Source organism: Hypomesus transpacificus, chromosome 22 (genome assembly GCF_021917145.1).
Source record: "Hypomesus transpacificus isolate Combined female chromosome 22, fHypTra1, whole genome shotgun sequence".
NCBI lineage: Eukaryota > Metazoa > Chordata > Actinopteri > Osmeriformes > Osmeridae > Hypomesus > Hypomesus transpacificus.
In genome coordinates, this window is record NC_061081.1 from 11797163 (window position 1) to 11813772 (window position 16610).

General features: G+C 47.4%; 2 protein-coding genes across 3 annotated transcripts; one reads left to right on the top strand and one right to left on the bottom strand.

Moving 5' to 3' along the window:
- Window positions 1-1004: 1004 nt before the first annotated feature.
- ucp1 (uncoupling protein 1) lies at window positions 1005-5931 on the top strand. Its single transcript, XM_047045661.1, has 7 exons — window positions 1005-1101; window positions 1556-1686; window positions 1947-2145; window positions 2842-3039; window positions 4383-4484; window positions 5278-5458; window positions 5596-5931. Exons 2-7 carry the CDS (start codon window positions 1561-1563, stop codon window positions 5696-5698), a joined length of 909 nt encoding a protein of 302 aa, XP_046901617.1. The 5' UTR covers window positions 1005-1101; window positions 1556-1560; the 3' UTR covers window positions 5699-5931.
- Window positions 5932-7072: 1141 nt separating this feature from the next.
- elmod2 (ELMO/CED-12 domain containing 2) lies at window positions 7073-12185 on the bottom strand. 2 transcript variants are annotated; one of them, XM_047045663.1, is made up of 10 exons: window positions 12020-12185; window positions 11581-11658; window positions 10772-10919; window positions 10083-10111; window positions 9001-9098; window positions 8435-8564; window positions 7910-8043; window positions 7733-7801; window positions 7508-7641; window positions 7073-7275 (listed from the first exon to the last, which is right to left on the bottom strand). In XM_047045663.1, the coding sequence occupies exons 3-10, from the start codon at window positions 10914-10916 to the stop codon at window positions 7121-7123; spliced, it is 894 nt and encodes a 297-aa protein (XP_046901619.1). In that variant the 5' UTR covers window positions 10917-10919; window positions 11581-11658; window positions 12020-12185; the 3' UTR covers window positions 7073-7120. The 2 variants fall into 2 exon arrangements, with proteins under 2 accessions (XP_046901619.1, XP_046901618.1); XM_047045662.1 differs by lacking the exon at window positions 11581-11658.
- Window positions 12186-16610: the final 4425 nt, after the last annotated feature.

The following is a 16610-nucleotide window of genomic DNA, read 5'->3' on the forward strand; positions in this document are numbered from 1 at the left end:
TTTAGTCATTTAACAGACGCTCTCATCCAGAGCAACTTACAGTAAGTACAGGGACATTCCCCCCGAGGCAAGTAGGGTGAAGTGCCTTGCCCAAGGACACAGCGTCATTTGGCACAGCGGGGAATCGATCTGGCAACCTGTTACCTGGCAGTCAGGAAACAGACTGATCTGGGCAGTTGGGACAAGTTCTTTGCAAGAGTTCAGAAGCCAGCCAATCACAGAGTCCGCACCCTGGTGACAGGTTGCGGACAGGGGTGTGTGGGTAGTGACGAAATTGTGACACCATGTCACAAACACCAGTGTGTTCATGCCAAATTAGCTGCATGGCGGATGGAAGCTTGTTCCCACATGGACTAGTCATTTGAATGGATAACGCTACAAGTGCAAGAAAGGCACATTACAAATACAATTTATGATTATTTTTAACAGACCCGAAAAAACAAAACACACAATACACACGTTCACTTTGACAATCCTAGATAACATGTTCACTCATATTTCTAAATTAATGTCAGAAACCTTCACTTTCAAGCTGCCCTTATGTTCAACAGTCAAACCCTTTCCAGTGGTCTGGTGTGACTTGAGGACTTGACCTGTGTTCAGTGTTTCAACAGTCCTGGGGGGGTTGTAGAAAGCAGGTTGTGAGACATAACCAGGTAAGTTAACTCTCCCGCTGACACACAATGTTTCAGCAACTCACTGGCAATGTTTCTACAACGCTGGCTGTCAGCTGGGGAGTTAATTTACCTGGGTCTAACCCTAACCCTAACCCTAACCCTAACCCTGGGTCTGTCTCCTAACCTGCTTTCTGGAACCCCTGTGGTTCTGGAAGCGTATTTCTCAACCTGCGTATCATTGAGGTAACTTGGACATTGACTCAGGGACAGTTTGTACTTTGGTTCTTCCTCCTGTACACAGACCGCCTCCATGAGAGCGTCGTAAAACATGAAAACACTCATCAGAAAATCCTATAAATGCAGAATCTGAGAGCTGTTGCTCCTCTTTGCTCAGGCAGGCTTCCAGGGATTATAATCTGCTCTGAATCTAATCTTGACATAAACTGCAAAACATTGGAGGGAGTGGAATCCCCTGGATTACAGTGTGAGTAGCTGTCATGCTCATCTGAAATGTTTTCATCTGCATTAATGTAAAACAACTGAAGTATTTATGTACATCCCAAGGTGCAGTAATTGATGCCATATTACATCTAATAGTTTTACATACGCATAGAATATGTTTGATTTGCACTTTACTGAACAGGAAATATTATACAGAATATTGGAAAGTAAAAAGGCTGGGTTGAAGCAGTTACCTCTCGATGGTGTCAATGATTGTTGATGGTGAACCTTTCTTTCCCTGTCTTCCTGTCTTCCTCGCCCCTCTCCCCTCCTCCTCTCCCTCTCCTCATCCTCTCCTTCTCTCCCTCTCCTCCTCTCCCTGTCCTCCCATCCCTCTCCTCCTCTCCTCCTGCTCTCCTCCTCCTCTCCTCCTCTCCCTGTCCTCCTCCCCTCCCTCTCCTCCCATCCCTCTCCTCCCTCATGGTTCTGGTCAGCAGGCACCATGGTGGGTCTGAAACCGTCTGATGTGCCTCCTCCGCTGGGCGTGAAGATGCTGAGTGCCGGGGCGGCAGCCTGCATAGCCGACCTGATCACCTTCCCCCTGGACACCGCCAAAGTCCGACTGCAGGTAGACATCCTCCCCTTGGATACTGTCAGACCACAGCTAGAGAGACAATCAAATCTGTTTTCCCTTTTCACAAGCAACATCACAGAGGCCTCACACACACAACAGTTTACACTCTGCTTTGTGTATCACTTTGAAAAAGTGCCTCTGCTAATAACCCTCTTCCCCCCCACCTCTCCCCCCACCTCTCTCCCCCCCACCTCTCTCCCCTCCCCCCACCTCTCTCTCCCCCACCTTATCTCCCCGCCACCTCTCCCCCCCAGATCCAGGGAGAGAAGGCTTTGTCCCAGGGGGTCCGTTACCGCGGGGTGTTTGGTACGATCAGCACCATGGTGCGGACCGAGGGGGTCCGGGCCCCGTATAACGGCCTGGTGGCAGGTCTACAGCGACAGATGTGCTTTGCCTCCATACGCATCGGTTTCTATGACAACGTCAAGAACTTCTACACAGGCGGGAAGGACAGTGAGTGTCCTGGGAGAGAGTGTGTGTGTGTGTGTGTATACAGAACTGAGACTGTCTGTGTGAGATTAGTTCCCAGTTCCCAGGATCAGTGTGTGTGTGGAGACAGCAACTTGTGTGTGTGTGCGGGAAAAGCCAGAAGAGAGTTGGGTGTGTGTGTGGAGAGAGCAGGAGTCGTGTGTGTTTGTGTGTGTGTGTAATGGTTTGTAGTGACAGACAACATGTCTGCCTCTGCTAGCTTGTTCCTCTAATCATCAACTGATCTCCCCCCCTACCCCCCCCCCCCCCTTCTGTTGAACCCTGTCCTCCCCATTCACTCTCTGCCCCTTTCTCACCCCCTCCCTCCCTCTCCCCTCCTCCTCTCCCTCCCTCTCCCCTCCCCCCTCTCTCTCCTTCTCCCTTCCTCCCCTTCTTCCCTCTCCCCTCTCCCCTCCTCCCCTCATCCTCTCCCTTCCTCTCCCCTCCCTCCCTCCCTCTCCCCTCCTCCTCTCCCTCCCTCTCCCCTCCTCCTCTCCCTCCCTTCCCTCCCTCCCTCTCCCCTCCTCCTCTCCCTCCCTTCCCCCCTCTCCCTCCTCCTCCCTTCCTTCCCTCTCCCCTCCCTCCCTCTCCCCTCCTCCCCTCCCTCCCTCTCCCCTTCTCCTCTCCCTCCCTTCCCCTCCTTCCCTCTCCCCTCCTCCTCTCCCTCCCTCTCTCCTCCAGATGCAGGTGTGGGGGTGCGTATCCTTGCTGGGTGTACCACGGGGGCCCTGGCCGTGTGTCTGGCCCAGCCCACAGACGTGGTGAAGGTTCGTTTCCAGGCCCAGGTGAGGCTGGAGGGGGTGCCTCGGCGCTACAGCGGCACCATGCAGGCCTACAGACACATCTTCCAGCACGAGGGCATCAGGGGGCTGTGGAAAGGTAATCTGTCTGTAGAGCAGCTCAGTTTTTAGAGGATATGGATCTAATGATTACACTATCATTACGTTGTGATAACACTGTTGTCACAATGTTGTCCCACTGTTGTTCCACTGTTGTCACAATGTTGTTCCACTGTTGTTCCACTGTTGTCACAATGTTGTTACACTGTTGTTACACTGTTGTGTTGTTATTACGCTATGATCACACCGTGATTACACTGTTTTCACACTGTTATTACACTGTGATTATATTGTGATTACACTGTGATTACACTGTTGTTAAATTGTTATTCTAAAACTGGTTGTTCCCATCCTTGATTGTGATTGGCTATATTGCGTTCCATGCCGTTGTAAAATCCAGCATAACCTCACAGGTTGTCCTCATAACATTCTTTAACACTCCATATTACTGCGCATCGAATATTTCAAATGGAAAAAGACGGCAAAGATGTCCATCTGGCTGTTGCGTGGCAACGATTTATATAGGAACTATACTTTGTAGTAGCGGAAGAATGACGGTTTATTATTAAACTATTTTGTTTCTAATTGTTTTTATTGATGAAACCATATCAAATATTTGTAGTAACAGTTTTAGAAAAGCAATAAGCCCCGTGAGTCTGTGGTTAGAACAGGTAAGGGGGTTTTCGGCACTCCGCTTCGCGTCGTGCCTAACTACTCCCCTTACCTGTTCTAAAATCAGCGTAAACCACGGCCTCTTGGGGATTATTAATTAAGTGTATTGTTCTTACAATATCATTACATTCTGATTACACTGCTGATACAATTTTGCAACACTGTTGTTGCACTGTTATTATGTTATTATTACACTATCATTACACTGTGGTTACACTGTTATTATGCTATTATTACGCGGCTGTTCTTAACGCTGTAGAAAGCTCCATTCACTTAAATGGGTCTTCCCAACGTTCTGCGGTCTGTTATCTTCTGATTAGACCGTTGCTATGAATAACAGACCGCTGTCAAGGAAAGTGGCCTTTTTGTTTCTGATTCACGTCTTTCGTAGCACTCCGCAAGTAGTCCGGTAACTTTTCAACCCCAGCGTACTCTGTTGCTTAGCGACGTCAGCTGATTTGAAGCCTAAAGAATGTTCAGTTTATGAAGTTCAACGTCTTTGGCGAACTATTTCTCTGCTGATCAACACTCCGTTTCGCGTCGGGGTGTTGTTTGCCCTGTCAGAGCTTATTTTCCCGATAATGACCGGCGTTCTATACATTATCCCTTACTCATGATGTACTTTTGCCATCTCTGATGCTCTCTGACCAAAGACCCTGGTTGACCTAATTCCCTCGTTGACCTATGACCCTGGCTCTCTCCTCTATACAGGCACCTTGCCCAACATCACCAGGAACGCCCTCGTCAACTGCACTGAGCTGGTGACCTACGACCTCATCAAGGAGGCCATCCTTACACACAAACTGATGTCAGGTGAGACGGTCTGCACAAACTCACACACACACACACAAACGTCCTAGAACTCGGTTGAACCAGGGGCGTAGCCAGAATCATCTTTTTGGGTAGGCCTAGAATAATATGGATAGGCATCTTTTCAGTTTTTTTACTTTGCGATGTGCATCTGGTGCATACTTTTGTGGAGATATTTTCGTTTTTGGGTAGTCCTCAGAACAAATTGGGTAGGCCTGGGTCGGTACAGGCGCTCCCAACCACAACACGGACATATGACGTGGCGCGGTTGGCGCCCTTTGCTGGTAGTGCGGGAGGGTTCATTAATGGATGCACTTGGGAAAATGCCGCTCCCCTCTTCGTGCCTATGTAGGAAGGACCGGCCCTGGCTATCAGCAACATGAACGATGACACACGCTGTACTTTGCACTACCGCATTGCAAAGTACAGCGCGGCAAAACCAGTGTTGCAACGTCAGACATGGTTTTGGGTCTCAGCAGGAAACGCAACATGATGTGTTGATTAGATGATTCAAACCTAAATAACTGGTCTGGTTTATAGTCCTAAAATGCGTTGACGTAACTTTATTATATGGAAGTATCTGACCGTTCACAAATTAGTCAAAAGTAATAATAGCGATCTGAAAAATGTAAGTCAACTTATTCACCAACTTTTCCTCCTTACAAGTGCACAGGTGTACAGGAGGTTAACACCAATTGAGTGTCACCATATCCATGTGACTCAATCACCCCGCGATCACACAATAGCACAATAATACAAAGAGATCGCCTGGCTCCTAAACTATCTCTTTTGGTAGACAATCTGCCGTGTCATTTCGTGTCTGCGTTCGGAGCGGGCTTCGTCACCACGGTAATAGCGTCTCCGGTGGATGTGGTGAAGACGCGCTACATGAACTCTCCTCCAGGTCAGTATCGCAGCGCCATCAACTGCTCCTGGACCATGCTGACCAAGGAGGGCCCCAGTGCCTTTTACAAGGGGTGAGCTCACACTCACACACTCACTCATAACACACACAGTCTCACTCACTGACACACTATCACTCTCATAACACACACAGACACACACTCTCACTCACCGACACCCTCTCACACCCTCCTCCTGTCTCTCCCTGCAGCTTCGTCCCGTCTTTTCTCAGGCTGGGCTCCTGGAACGTTGTGATGTTTGTGTCGTTTGAGCAGTTGAAGAGAGCCATGATGCACACCAAGGCGACCAGCTAGACCTCCTGCCTCCACATAGGAGAACCTGTAGGAACCTCCACACAGGAGAACCTGTAGGAACCTCCACACACACCACCAAGGAGACAAGGGACATACAACCATCTCTAGAACCGTGTTTCCGTCCTCACAGGAACTTCTGCTGGTGCGTGAAAATGAGCAGAAAATCTTTTGAAGGATTTGTGTGAACATTTCTTTAAAGTGCACATTAGTATTTGATGCTGAACTGACAGTATTGGAGGGGGACAGCAATAAGAAATGCATTTGTGACATCTGTTCTCCCAAAGCCACCGATCCCAGGAATATAGGAGGTACCCAGATTTACAAAGTAAAACGTATTTATGCAGTCGGAACAAATATATATTTGTAATAGTATATAGTTTAATGTATGAAGTTACCTCACACACAATCATCACATCAGTATTTTTTTTATTATTGACATTTGAGGTTTGGACGTGTCAGTCATTATAAATTGGGGTTTCAATATTGGGTCTACAAAATTACAAATCATCTTGAAAACACAGAGAAGTTTAACCCTATAAATAACACACACAATACAAAGTCAGCTTCACAACACACAACAACACCGTACGCATGTCTGAAAGAAACATCGCTGCCATCGCCACACCTCCTACTGAAAGTGACAGTATTGAAACGCATTAAAACATGCAGAGATTCATTCATTCTATTGAAACGCATTAGAACATGCAGAGATTTGTTCATTGTCTAACAACAAAACTTGAACACACACACATCAAAGCTTCCACAAATGACTGTGTTCTTCTCAGTTCCACGATAACCTGCTCTGGACCGTCTACGCTGTATTCCTGAGCAAAATCACAATTACAAATACGACAAGTTGTTCCTTTGTATGAATAAACCCAAGATCTTTGAAAGACATAATCAAATATGTCTTTTTAAGCCTACTCGCTAGCAGCTAGTGTTTAATAGCACTCTGTTACTCGAAACGTATCATCAAGTAATCCGTTAGTTGAATGAAAAGTGCATGGTCATCCACTACAACTCTGGCTCCTCTTCCCGTTTACATCAGAGTTGGGATGGTCAGAGATGATTCAACATGTCTGCTTTCTGCTCACACACAAAACGTGCTCTTTTTTTACAGAATTTTAAATATAGATGTTAAGTAAATGTTTGATGTCACAAGAGACCTATGGCGTTAGAACGTTGTCAAATTGGTGTACAATTTTGGAATAGTTTTGAGTCTTTACAGTTATCCACTATTAAAAGCGTTAAAGCTAGAATCAGGTTAATTGACACTTACAGTATCTGAGCACCAAGTGTGTCTTCTGGATCTCGGAAAATGAAGGAAAAAAATAATACAGAAACAGTCATCAGAAACTGGTAAGAACATTGTTGTTCTCCAAGTGCTCCCATTCTTGGTCCTGAGGGGTGATATGTTCCTGGTCAGGTCCTACTGCTGAACAGTAGCAGAGACACGCTGGGGTCCTGCAGCTGCTGTTTCACCTGATCGTGGAACTTCTCCCGGTAGTGGTTGAACTCCATGATGCTCTCCGGCTGCTCCTGTACCCAGAACCTGTCAAACTCGTATGCCAAGTAACCTGAGGGAGGGACAGGAGAACACATTTAGGTTTTCTCTCCCTGACAGACCTGGGCCAAGTGAGGAGCGTTTGGTGCCCACTCTTAGCACTGTTCCAGCTTAAACTAAATCAAGCTCTCCTCCAAGTGTATGACCAACATCAAAAATAGATTCTATAGGAGAAAGTGAGGTTTTCGAGGAGAGGGTGAGGATCTAGAGGAGAGGGTGAGGTTCTAGAGGAGAAGGTGACTCACAGTAGAGCATGTGGAAGTGGTGCATGGTTGGGCGGCCGGGGACACTGTTGTAGAAGTGAGGCTTCAGCAACCCCGCTCTCATCAGGCTGTAGGCCATCTCAGTCAGGTTGATACCCACGATGGCATAGGAGTACCTGGGACACACACACACACACACACACAGGGTTAGTCCCTGGGACACACACACACACAGAGAGAGGGTTAGTACCTGGGCATGAGTCTTACCCTAGTCTGGGGTGGTTGGCATGAGACAAGGCCTGGCGAGCTTCTTCCGTGTAGTTCTGACTGAAGAAGCTAAGGACGAAAAACGTCCAGTTCATCAACAAGCTCATAAACAAAACTTGCTAATCAGATCATATAAATGATGTTTCTAAAAGCATGGAGCGCTGCAAGCACCCTTACAGCAGGTTACTGAGTCCCAGCATGCCCATTCCCCGGAAATCTGTCTTGGGGTCGTCTCCTTGGAAACCGATGTCGCCCCACTGCTTGGTGACCCGGGCCTCCAGTCTGGTGGCCGGCATGAGGAGCTCCCACAGCTACACACACAAACACAGATCAGGAGAGGCCACAGCTACACACACAAACACAGATCAGGAAAGGCCACAGCTACACACATAGTATTCTGACAGTGTCTTGATTGCACCAAGATGTTTGAGGTCATGGTGACGTCTCGTTGCGGTGTGTTTGTGGTCATGGTGACGTCTTGTTGCGGTGTGTTTGTGGTCATGGTGACGGCTCGTTACGCTGTGTTTGTGGTCATGGTGACGGCTCGTTGCGGTGTGTTTGTGGTCATGGTGACGGCTCATTACGGTGTGTTTGTGGTCATGGTGACGGCTCGTTGCGGTGTGTTTGTGGTCATGGTGACGTCTCGTTGCGGTGTGTTTGTGGTCATGGTGACGGCTCATCCTGTAGATTAGGGTCTGGCACCTTCAGCAGCATGTTCTCATGATCTGTGTTGTTGGGGTCAAAGACCTCCTTCCTCCTCTCCTCCACACACCCAAACAAGCTCTTGTGGCCAGTGATTTGTAAAAGACACGCCTGTAAATTCATCTGAAACCTGTGGCGGGACACACAAACGAGGGAGAAAAGGAACACATTATACCCTAACCCAGTGGGGGAGGGTGACTAACCCTAATTCCCTCTATGGCCCCTCCCACCCCGGCTTAAACTTAACCCCCACCCCCCCTCCCTCTATGGCCCCTCCCACCCCGGCCTAAACTTAACCCGCACCCCCCTCCTTTTTTATGTTGTTTGACTTTGTATTGTCTTGTCTGTCTCCTTTGGAGGAACATTTGTTATTAATGGAGGCTTTCAACAGGTCTCTTGTGCCAGTGCAATACTTAACACTTTGGTGTTTAAGTCCTTCCACAAACCTAAACCTATCAAACCAGAAGAGGGGGTTTGTCTCGTTTCATTTTCGTTAGCAGCTGCTTGTTCTCCACTTGTGGCAGTGAAACCTCCAGCAGGTCAAGAAAGTCTTCATGACAGCTTACGTGGGATCTTTCTCAGCCTTGATGTTCTTCTCCCTCATGATCTGAAGCACACAGGCCTCCACCCCATCCTCCTCAGCATCCACACTCGCCCTCAACACCTGGAGACAGGAGAGACAGGTTAGACACGCCCTCAACACCTGGAGACAGGGGACACAGGTTAGCCTGCCCTCAACACCTGGAGACAGGAGAGACAGGTTAGACACGCCCTCAACACCTGGAGACAAGAGACACAGGTTAGACACGCCCTCAACACCTGGAGACAGGAGAGACAGGTTAGACACGCCCTCAACACCTGGAGAGAGGAGAGACACAGGTTAGACACGCCCTCAACACCTGGACACAGGAGAGACAGGTTAGAAAGGCCCTCAACATCTGGAGACAGGAGAGAGAGACAGGTAAGACACACACACACACAAGGTAAATAAGACAGGATCAAATTTGAGCTTGTGACCGTGTCATCCAGCAGCCTGACTTGTATCTCCAGTATCGCTGAAGCCCTGCATGCTGACTAGACATGTTGGTGCGCGGTGTGACGGGTTTCCAGGGGTGACGTAGATACGAGCCTACGTGGACGGAGTACAGAGCCTGCTGATTGGATACTGAAACACTGGCTGGAGATTAGAGGAGGCTTGAGACACTGATAACATTCTACCTCTGTGATTTAGCATCGCCAAGCATGCAGAGTGGAAACAGCTGTAGATATCTCACGGTGCTTACTAAGACTAAGGCCGAATCCCAATACGGAATTAGAGCTGTCAATAATGACTGGTTTAGTACATCAGTACTCTTGAGCTACAGTAAATATATATATATATATATATATATATATATATATATAAAAAACACAAGACTGTAATATTATTAAAGTAAGTAAAATGTGAAGAATAATTTAATGAAAATATAGAATTTCCATGGAAACATAAAGCTGCATTGAGTTATAGGCCCAACCAGGTACAGTGTGTATAGTTAGACAGATAAATAAAGTATATAAAGTATAGATAAAAAGTATTTTCTAGAGTAATTTGATTTATTGACAATCCTCAACTATCAAAAAAGTGATTAATTACAGTAGGATAGCTTACCTTGCTTTTTGATGAATTAAGAGAGAGTTCTGTATGGAGACATAAGCACGAGGTTAGTTTCACTATAATGACATGAAAACCATAAGAATGATCACAGACACAAACTGACTGATATTCACATTTCACATGCCACATTTATCCCAAAGTTCCCTCTGTATGGCTCAGAGCCTGATGCATCAGTTCCCTCTATATGGCTCAGAGCCTGATGCATCAGTTCCCTCTGTATGGCTCAGAGCCTGATGCATCATTTCCCTCTGTATGGCTCAGAGCCTGATGCATCATTTCCCTCTGTATGGCTCAGAGCCTGATGCATCAGTTCCCTCTGTGAGTTGCAGGATAGGAGCCTGGCATGACGATGTATGAAGGCTATGTTCTACATGTCTCCCTGCTCTAACACACCTGGTTCAGATGAATGGGCTAATTTCAGGCTTCTGCTGAGCTTTATAATGACCAAATAATTGGAGACAGGAGTGTTGGAGCAGGGAAACATGTAGAACATGCAGGACAGGGGGCCCTGAGCACCAGGGAGCCCTGAGCACCAGGGAGCCCTGAGCACCAGGGGGCCCTGAGCACCAGGGGGCCCTGAGCACCAGGGAGCCCTGAGCACCAGGGGGCCCTGAGCACCAGGGGGCCCTGAGCACCAGGGGGCCCTGAGCACCAGGGATGAGTACCGCTGCTCAAGACCTCACCTGTTTTTGTGGTCCTGGTGGCTCCAGGTTTGTAGGAGGAACATATCCGCTGCAGTTCACACTTCCCTGTGGCGTGACGAAGGATCCACTTCAGACACAACCTGAGGAAGGATGTGTAGAAATACTGCCAGATATACCCCAGCATGTTCTACAGACCAGCGGGAAAAATGAAAGACAGTCAGGCTGGGACGGTTAGTGAAGGAGAACAGTAAAGACACTTAAATACCTGTTCAGGATGTCTGAGTCTACACATACAGGCAGAGGAGACAGGGCTGGACATAGCTCTAACACACAATCACCCAAAAGAGTCCCATTGAACTGCAGAGAAACCTGCATTTATCCATGAGCTGAACTACTAAGAGCTTTACAGAAAACGAATGTTAACTGATGTCCGTTTGGCTTAGAGATGTACCTAACTAGACAGCTAGCGACCTCAGCTTCATTTGAGGCTGGTGATTGGTCCACGGTCAAGAAATTCCCTTTCTAAGCAGAACATCATGTCATTGATCTCGTGCTTGTCTAGTGTTACCAGGTCGACCTGGTCAACTGATTTGTACATTTACCATAACTATTGCAGTAGTCACTGATCATATTAAAGATAGTACAACTAGCTTCAAGTTCAACTAGCTATCATAGCCAGGTACATGGAATCAAAGCCAAACGTTATTTAGATTGGCTGTCAATAATATACATGGTTGACTTTGTTTCACACGGTGGATTTAGGGGGCTAAAGCTAAATTTAAGTTCAATAAAAGTAGCTAGATAGACAGCTTGTAAATCAGGCCAACAACGATGGAGCCGGATGTTACCTTGCTAGCTAACTGTAGTAGTTTCGGCACTCAACAGATGGTTTCATCAGCCGCATCTTGCTCTATCTGGCCCTTGGACTCAAATAGTGAAAGTCACCGTTAACCGCTAGCCGGACAACAAACCAATCTAGTAGCCTAGCTGTGGGGTATCTAGCTAATTGTTGCCTTAAATTGACAGGATTACGCTAGTACGTTAGCGAATAGACAACATCGAAGACTGTAGGCTAGCCTGGTGGGACCGTCCCAACAATTCAACACAGCTAGCACTAACATATTAACAGACTGAGCCAGATGGAATTTTGGTAGCTAACGTTGCAAGCTAGCCTCGCCGCACAGTTGAAGCCGATACAGTACAAAGAAAGTCTATACAGGCAGTTAGGCTAGCTCGAACATTGTTGCAAAAGCTAGCCACCAACAGGTTGCAATAAAGCTAGGCTACCTTGTGCGATCAGCTTGAGTTTGTCGGCAAACGTTGACACTCTTTATCAGTAAGAGTAGAAAGATAGAAATATATAGATATGTTATAATTGATGGCTACGATACAGCCAAATGATCCTGTTGCCAACTAGATGCGTTGTGTCCATAGAGTTAGGTTGTGTCCGACTTCTTCTGTGAACGTTGCGAAGCACAAATTCGGGTGCCATGATCTTTACCGCCACCTATTGGTGAACATTGGCCATGGTCATGGCAGTGAGACCCAGTCATGCCAAAATAGACAGGTGCCAGTTGGGGCTCATCTTCCGAGTTTGTTTTGTCTGAACATCCTCAGCAAGGACAACATGATTTAGCTTCGCCATTGGTTACGTCACTGTCCCACAATCCAAATTATATCGTTAATTATTTATGAATGCTCGATCCATACCTGAAACTTAGATAATACAACCAGGCTTCTAGTAAGGGTGATATTAATTGAGTGGAATCCGATGTGTCACCCGCAACTGCAACTGACTGTTTCATCTCAATATGAAATATTAGTAAAATATTAACTGTGTACCACAAAAAGATATATGTCAACAGATGCAGACAATCTTTGTGGATTTGAAATATGATTTCGTCAAGTTTTAGGACAAATAAGGAAGTAAGCTTGAAAACTCCTATTTTTAGGCCTACTACGTTTGTTGTGGATAGAGCTTGGCTAATTGTCTCTGCTTTATGCCTGACAATGTATTAAAAGCGCCCGTAGAACCACTCAAAACGACCTGTTATAACCTAGGTATACTAATTAAGCACACTACTCAGGAAGCGCTCCCTCTATCTTTTCAACCGCTGGGTCCCCACGGCCATGGCGCTGCGTGGGTCAGGTCAATCACACACGGTTACTGAGTCAGTTACGATTCAGTCAGACAGCACTTAAATAGCCTACAGGTTGTCCTGCAAAACACCGTCAACACAATCCCGTCAAAGGACTTTTATGTGTTCGTTCATTAACTCTGTTGTCAACTCAGACACGAGAACTGCTTTAAAATTCCTTCAAATGTTTATACCAAAGATGTTATGACAACATTAAGGATTGCTATTGCTGTGGTACAGAGAATAAATATTTTGTGTGTGCGAAATAAAATCTGCGCTGCGTCCAATGTGTTTTTTAATATAGCCTAAGCCCACATATAGGCACTATATGGGCAGAAATAGTCTAAGAATGGGCTGGATTCCTTTTTATAAAGACACACAGCGCGCTGCATTGACTGCTGGCTGTTTTGAAAAAAGTGCCAATTCAACCAGCATTGCAGTAGATTTTACAGGACGAGAGACGCTCCGGTGCACGAGGGTCTAGCAGCAGGCTGTGATGACACCGTTTGATAGGCTAGTTAAACCTCTGATAGTTAGACCTCTTGATCCGCTATTTCCCCCAGTTGAGATGAGTAATGTCCCGCTATAACGTTTTTCTTTGTAACCGCACACCGGCAAAACAACAATGCGGTGTGGGGCATCCCCCGGGAGACCGCGAAAGCGCGCCGGGGGGTGGGGGGGGGAAAGAGAGGTGACAGAACGATGTGCGAGCGCGCGCCGTGTCGCTTTGGTAAAGCGTGAAGCAAGTTTAATATGAAAGCTGGACGAATGGACCGCTCAAGGAGTCGTCTGGACAAATATGAGTCATAGCACTCAGTCATGGGTCGGTTACGTTACCGAATCTACGCTTCCCTGTCTGCAAAATCATTAGAGCATGCATGACCCAATTATCATTTAGACCGGACCCATATTCCGTCTTCGAAAAGAAGGCGTGGCTTTACATCACCGACACCCGCTTCGAATTCTTTCATTGATATTCTGTCGAGACGCTCACCGACACGGAGTGGTGGCCCAAACCGCACAGCAATTAAAACACAAATGACATGAGACGGAGACAACGCAGTTGAAGGTAGGATTCCTTTTCCGTTCACTCTTGAAAATAAATATGATCCTATGGGTGTAATATGATAAATTCGTCCGCAAGGTCAAATCCCTCCGTTAAATACCGGTTTCCATTAAATTCCCATGTTGCAAAAGGTGGGATGGGCTGAGGTATGAATCCATCATAATTACCAAGATGTTGACGATCTTTACCCGGAGTCATTACATTTTAGTCGTTCTTAGTTCGTAATGCTAGCTGCATGTCCGTAAAACAGGCTGTATTCGATTTTACATTCGGTAAATTGAATGTCATAATTGTTTGGTCATCGGATGTTTAATTGCAGTCGAGACCTTGACGGAAGAGGAGACATGAGTTCACCCCAGAAAAGAGGTCGACTCTAACGGAAACCATTCAAATATGAATGGAACCTGCAAGTCCTGAATTTATATTTCCAAGAGCCTATTTGACAAATGTTGCCAATGACATTGCACAACACCCGTCCAATGGATGCTCTCTAATCAATGCGTTGATTTAAGTCCTTTAAGATTTCTTCAGACCTACTCTATTGAACAACATAAGCAAAAGACTTCAGAAAGCCTGATTGCTTACATCCCTGGTCAGTGATTACATGAATAGCTTTAGGTCATCCTTCAGCCCTGGATAAAGATACACTATGTGTGGGTCTGCATCTCATGATAGATACATGGTCATGTCTGACAGTAGCAGTGAAACCCTAGCGGTGAAATGAGCTGTGTTGCTTTCTAGGGCAGTAGAAGCCCCAGTATGAAGCAGCGTTGTTCTCAGGTGGGTTAGAGGCAGGGGGCCAGTTAGACAAGGAGGCGTGCAGGAACACATCATCCAATCTGCTGTGTTCAGTTATTGCAGCCGTGCATCGCCAGGGGAGGGGGTCATTGAAGAATGACTTTAGGGTTAGGGAGGCGGAGGGTTAGGGTTAAGGAGGAGGGGGGCGGGGGGGGGGGAGGCGGAGGGTTAGGGTTAAGGAGGAGGGGGGGGGCGGGGGGGGGGAGGCGGAGGGCGGGGGGATGTTGGGCGGGCGGGGGGCGGGGGGATGTCGGGCGGGCGGGCGGGGGGAGGGTGGAGGGAGGGTGGGTGGAGGGAGGGAGGGGGGAGGGAGGGTGGGTGGAGGGAGGGTGGGTGGGTGTGTTGGTGTGTGAGTGTTGGTGTGGGGGGTCATTTCACACTTCCGATGGAGCCAGATTAGATTGGACTTCCTTCCTGGATGAGACAGAAAGAAAGGGAGAGAGACAGAGAGAGAGGGGAAGAGAGAGAGACATAGAGAGAGGGAGAGAGAGAGGGGGAAAGAGAGGGAGAGAGAGATAAATAGAAAGAGAGGGAGAGAGACATATAGAGAGAGAGGGGGGGAGAGAGGGAGAGACACATAGAGAGAGACATAGAGAGAGGGGGAGACACATAGAGAGAGACATAGAGAGAGGGGAAGAGAGGGGGAGAGATGCAGACAGAGAGGGAGAGAGGGAGACATATAGTGAGAGAGGAGAGAATGAAAAGGAGAGATACAGAAAGGGAGAGAGAGACAGAGACAGAGAAATGGGGAGGGGGGAGGGAGACAATAAGAAAGAAAGAAAGTTAAAAACAACCTTCATAGAGGGTCTGGAGGGCAGAGAGAGAGGGGGTTAGGGGGAGAGAGAGGGGAGCAGAGCAGAGCGAGAGAAAGAGGGAGGAAGAGAGAGAGAGAGAGAGAGAGAGAGAGAGGGGGTTAGGGGGAGAGAGAGGGGAGCAGAGCGAGAGAAAGAGGGGAGCAGGAGAGAGAGAGAGAGAGAGAGGGGGTTAGGGGGAGAGAGAGGGGAGCAGAGCAGAGCGAGAGAAAGAGGGGAGCAGCAGAGAGAGAGAGAGAGAGAGAGAGAGAGAGAGAGAGAAGCAGGGCTGACATATCTCCCTGTAGATGTTCAGGTGCTTCACCTAAGTGCTACTCAAAAGAACACACCTCGCTACTTCCATGTCTGACTGGTCACACATCACCCTAACCCACCCTAACACACATCACCCTAACCCTAACCCACCCTAACCCTAACACACATCACCCTAACCCTAACACACATCACTCTCCTGGGAGCAGCAGGTGCTGCAGAGGCATCACTGTTAGCAGGTTTTCGTTTGATCGGAGTCAAGTGGCTGAGCGGTTAGGGAATCGGGCTAGTAATCTGAAGGTCACAAGTTTGATTCCTGGCCGTGCCAAATGACGTTGTGTCCTTGGGCAAGGCACTTCACCCTACTTGCCTCGGGGGAATGTCACTGCACTTACTATAAGTCGCTCTGGATAAGAGCGTCTGCTAAATGACTAAATGTCAGTGATGAATCTGATTCTGAGCAGCGGGCTACAGCCATACACTCCTGCGCTCTGTCTGGTGCCAGAGATGTCTTTTTGAAAAGGCAGCCGTTGGCCTACATTAAAGGAGATTCACTGTGAAGGGTTACAAACCTGCAACCCCAAAGAGAGATTGTGACTTTCGAGTCCGGTTAGCGTCAAAGAAGAGAGCTAGTTTGTTAAGGAACAAGATCCTCGGTTCCAGTTTCAACACAATACATTCAGTCAGGCTTAAAACAGGGCTTTTGTTTTTAGCCCAAGTGTATAAAATGTTTTTTTATATATATTATAATATGTTGAAATAAGAACACCTTGACTATGTTCCATGCTGTGCATCCCTCCAATCTATTTCAG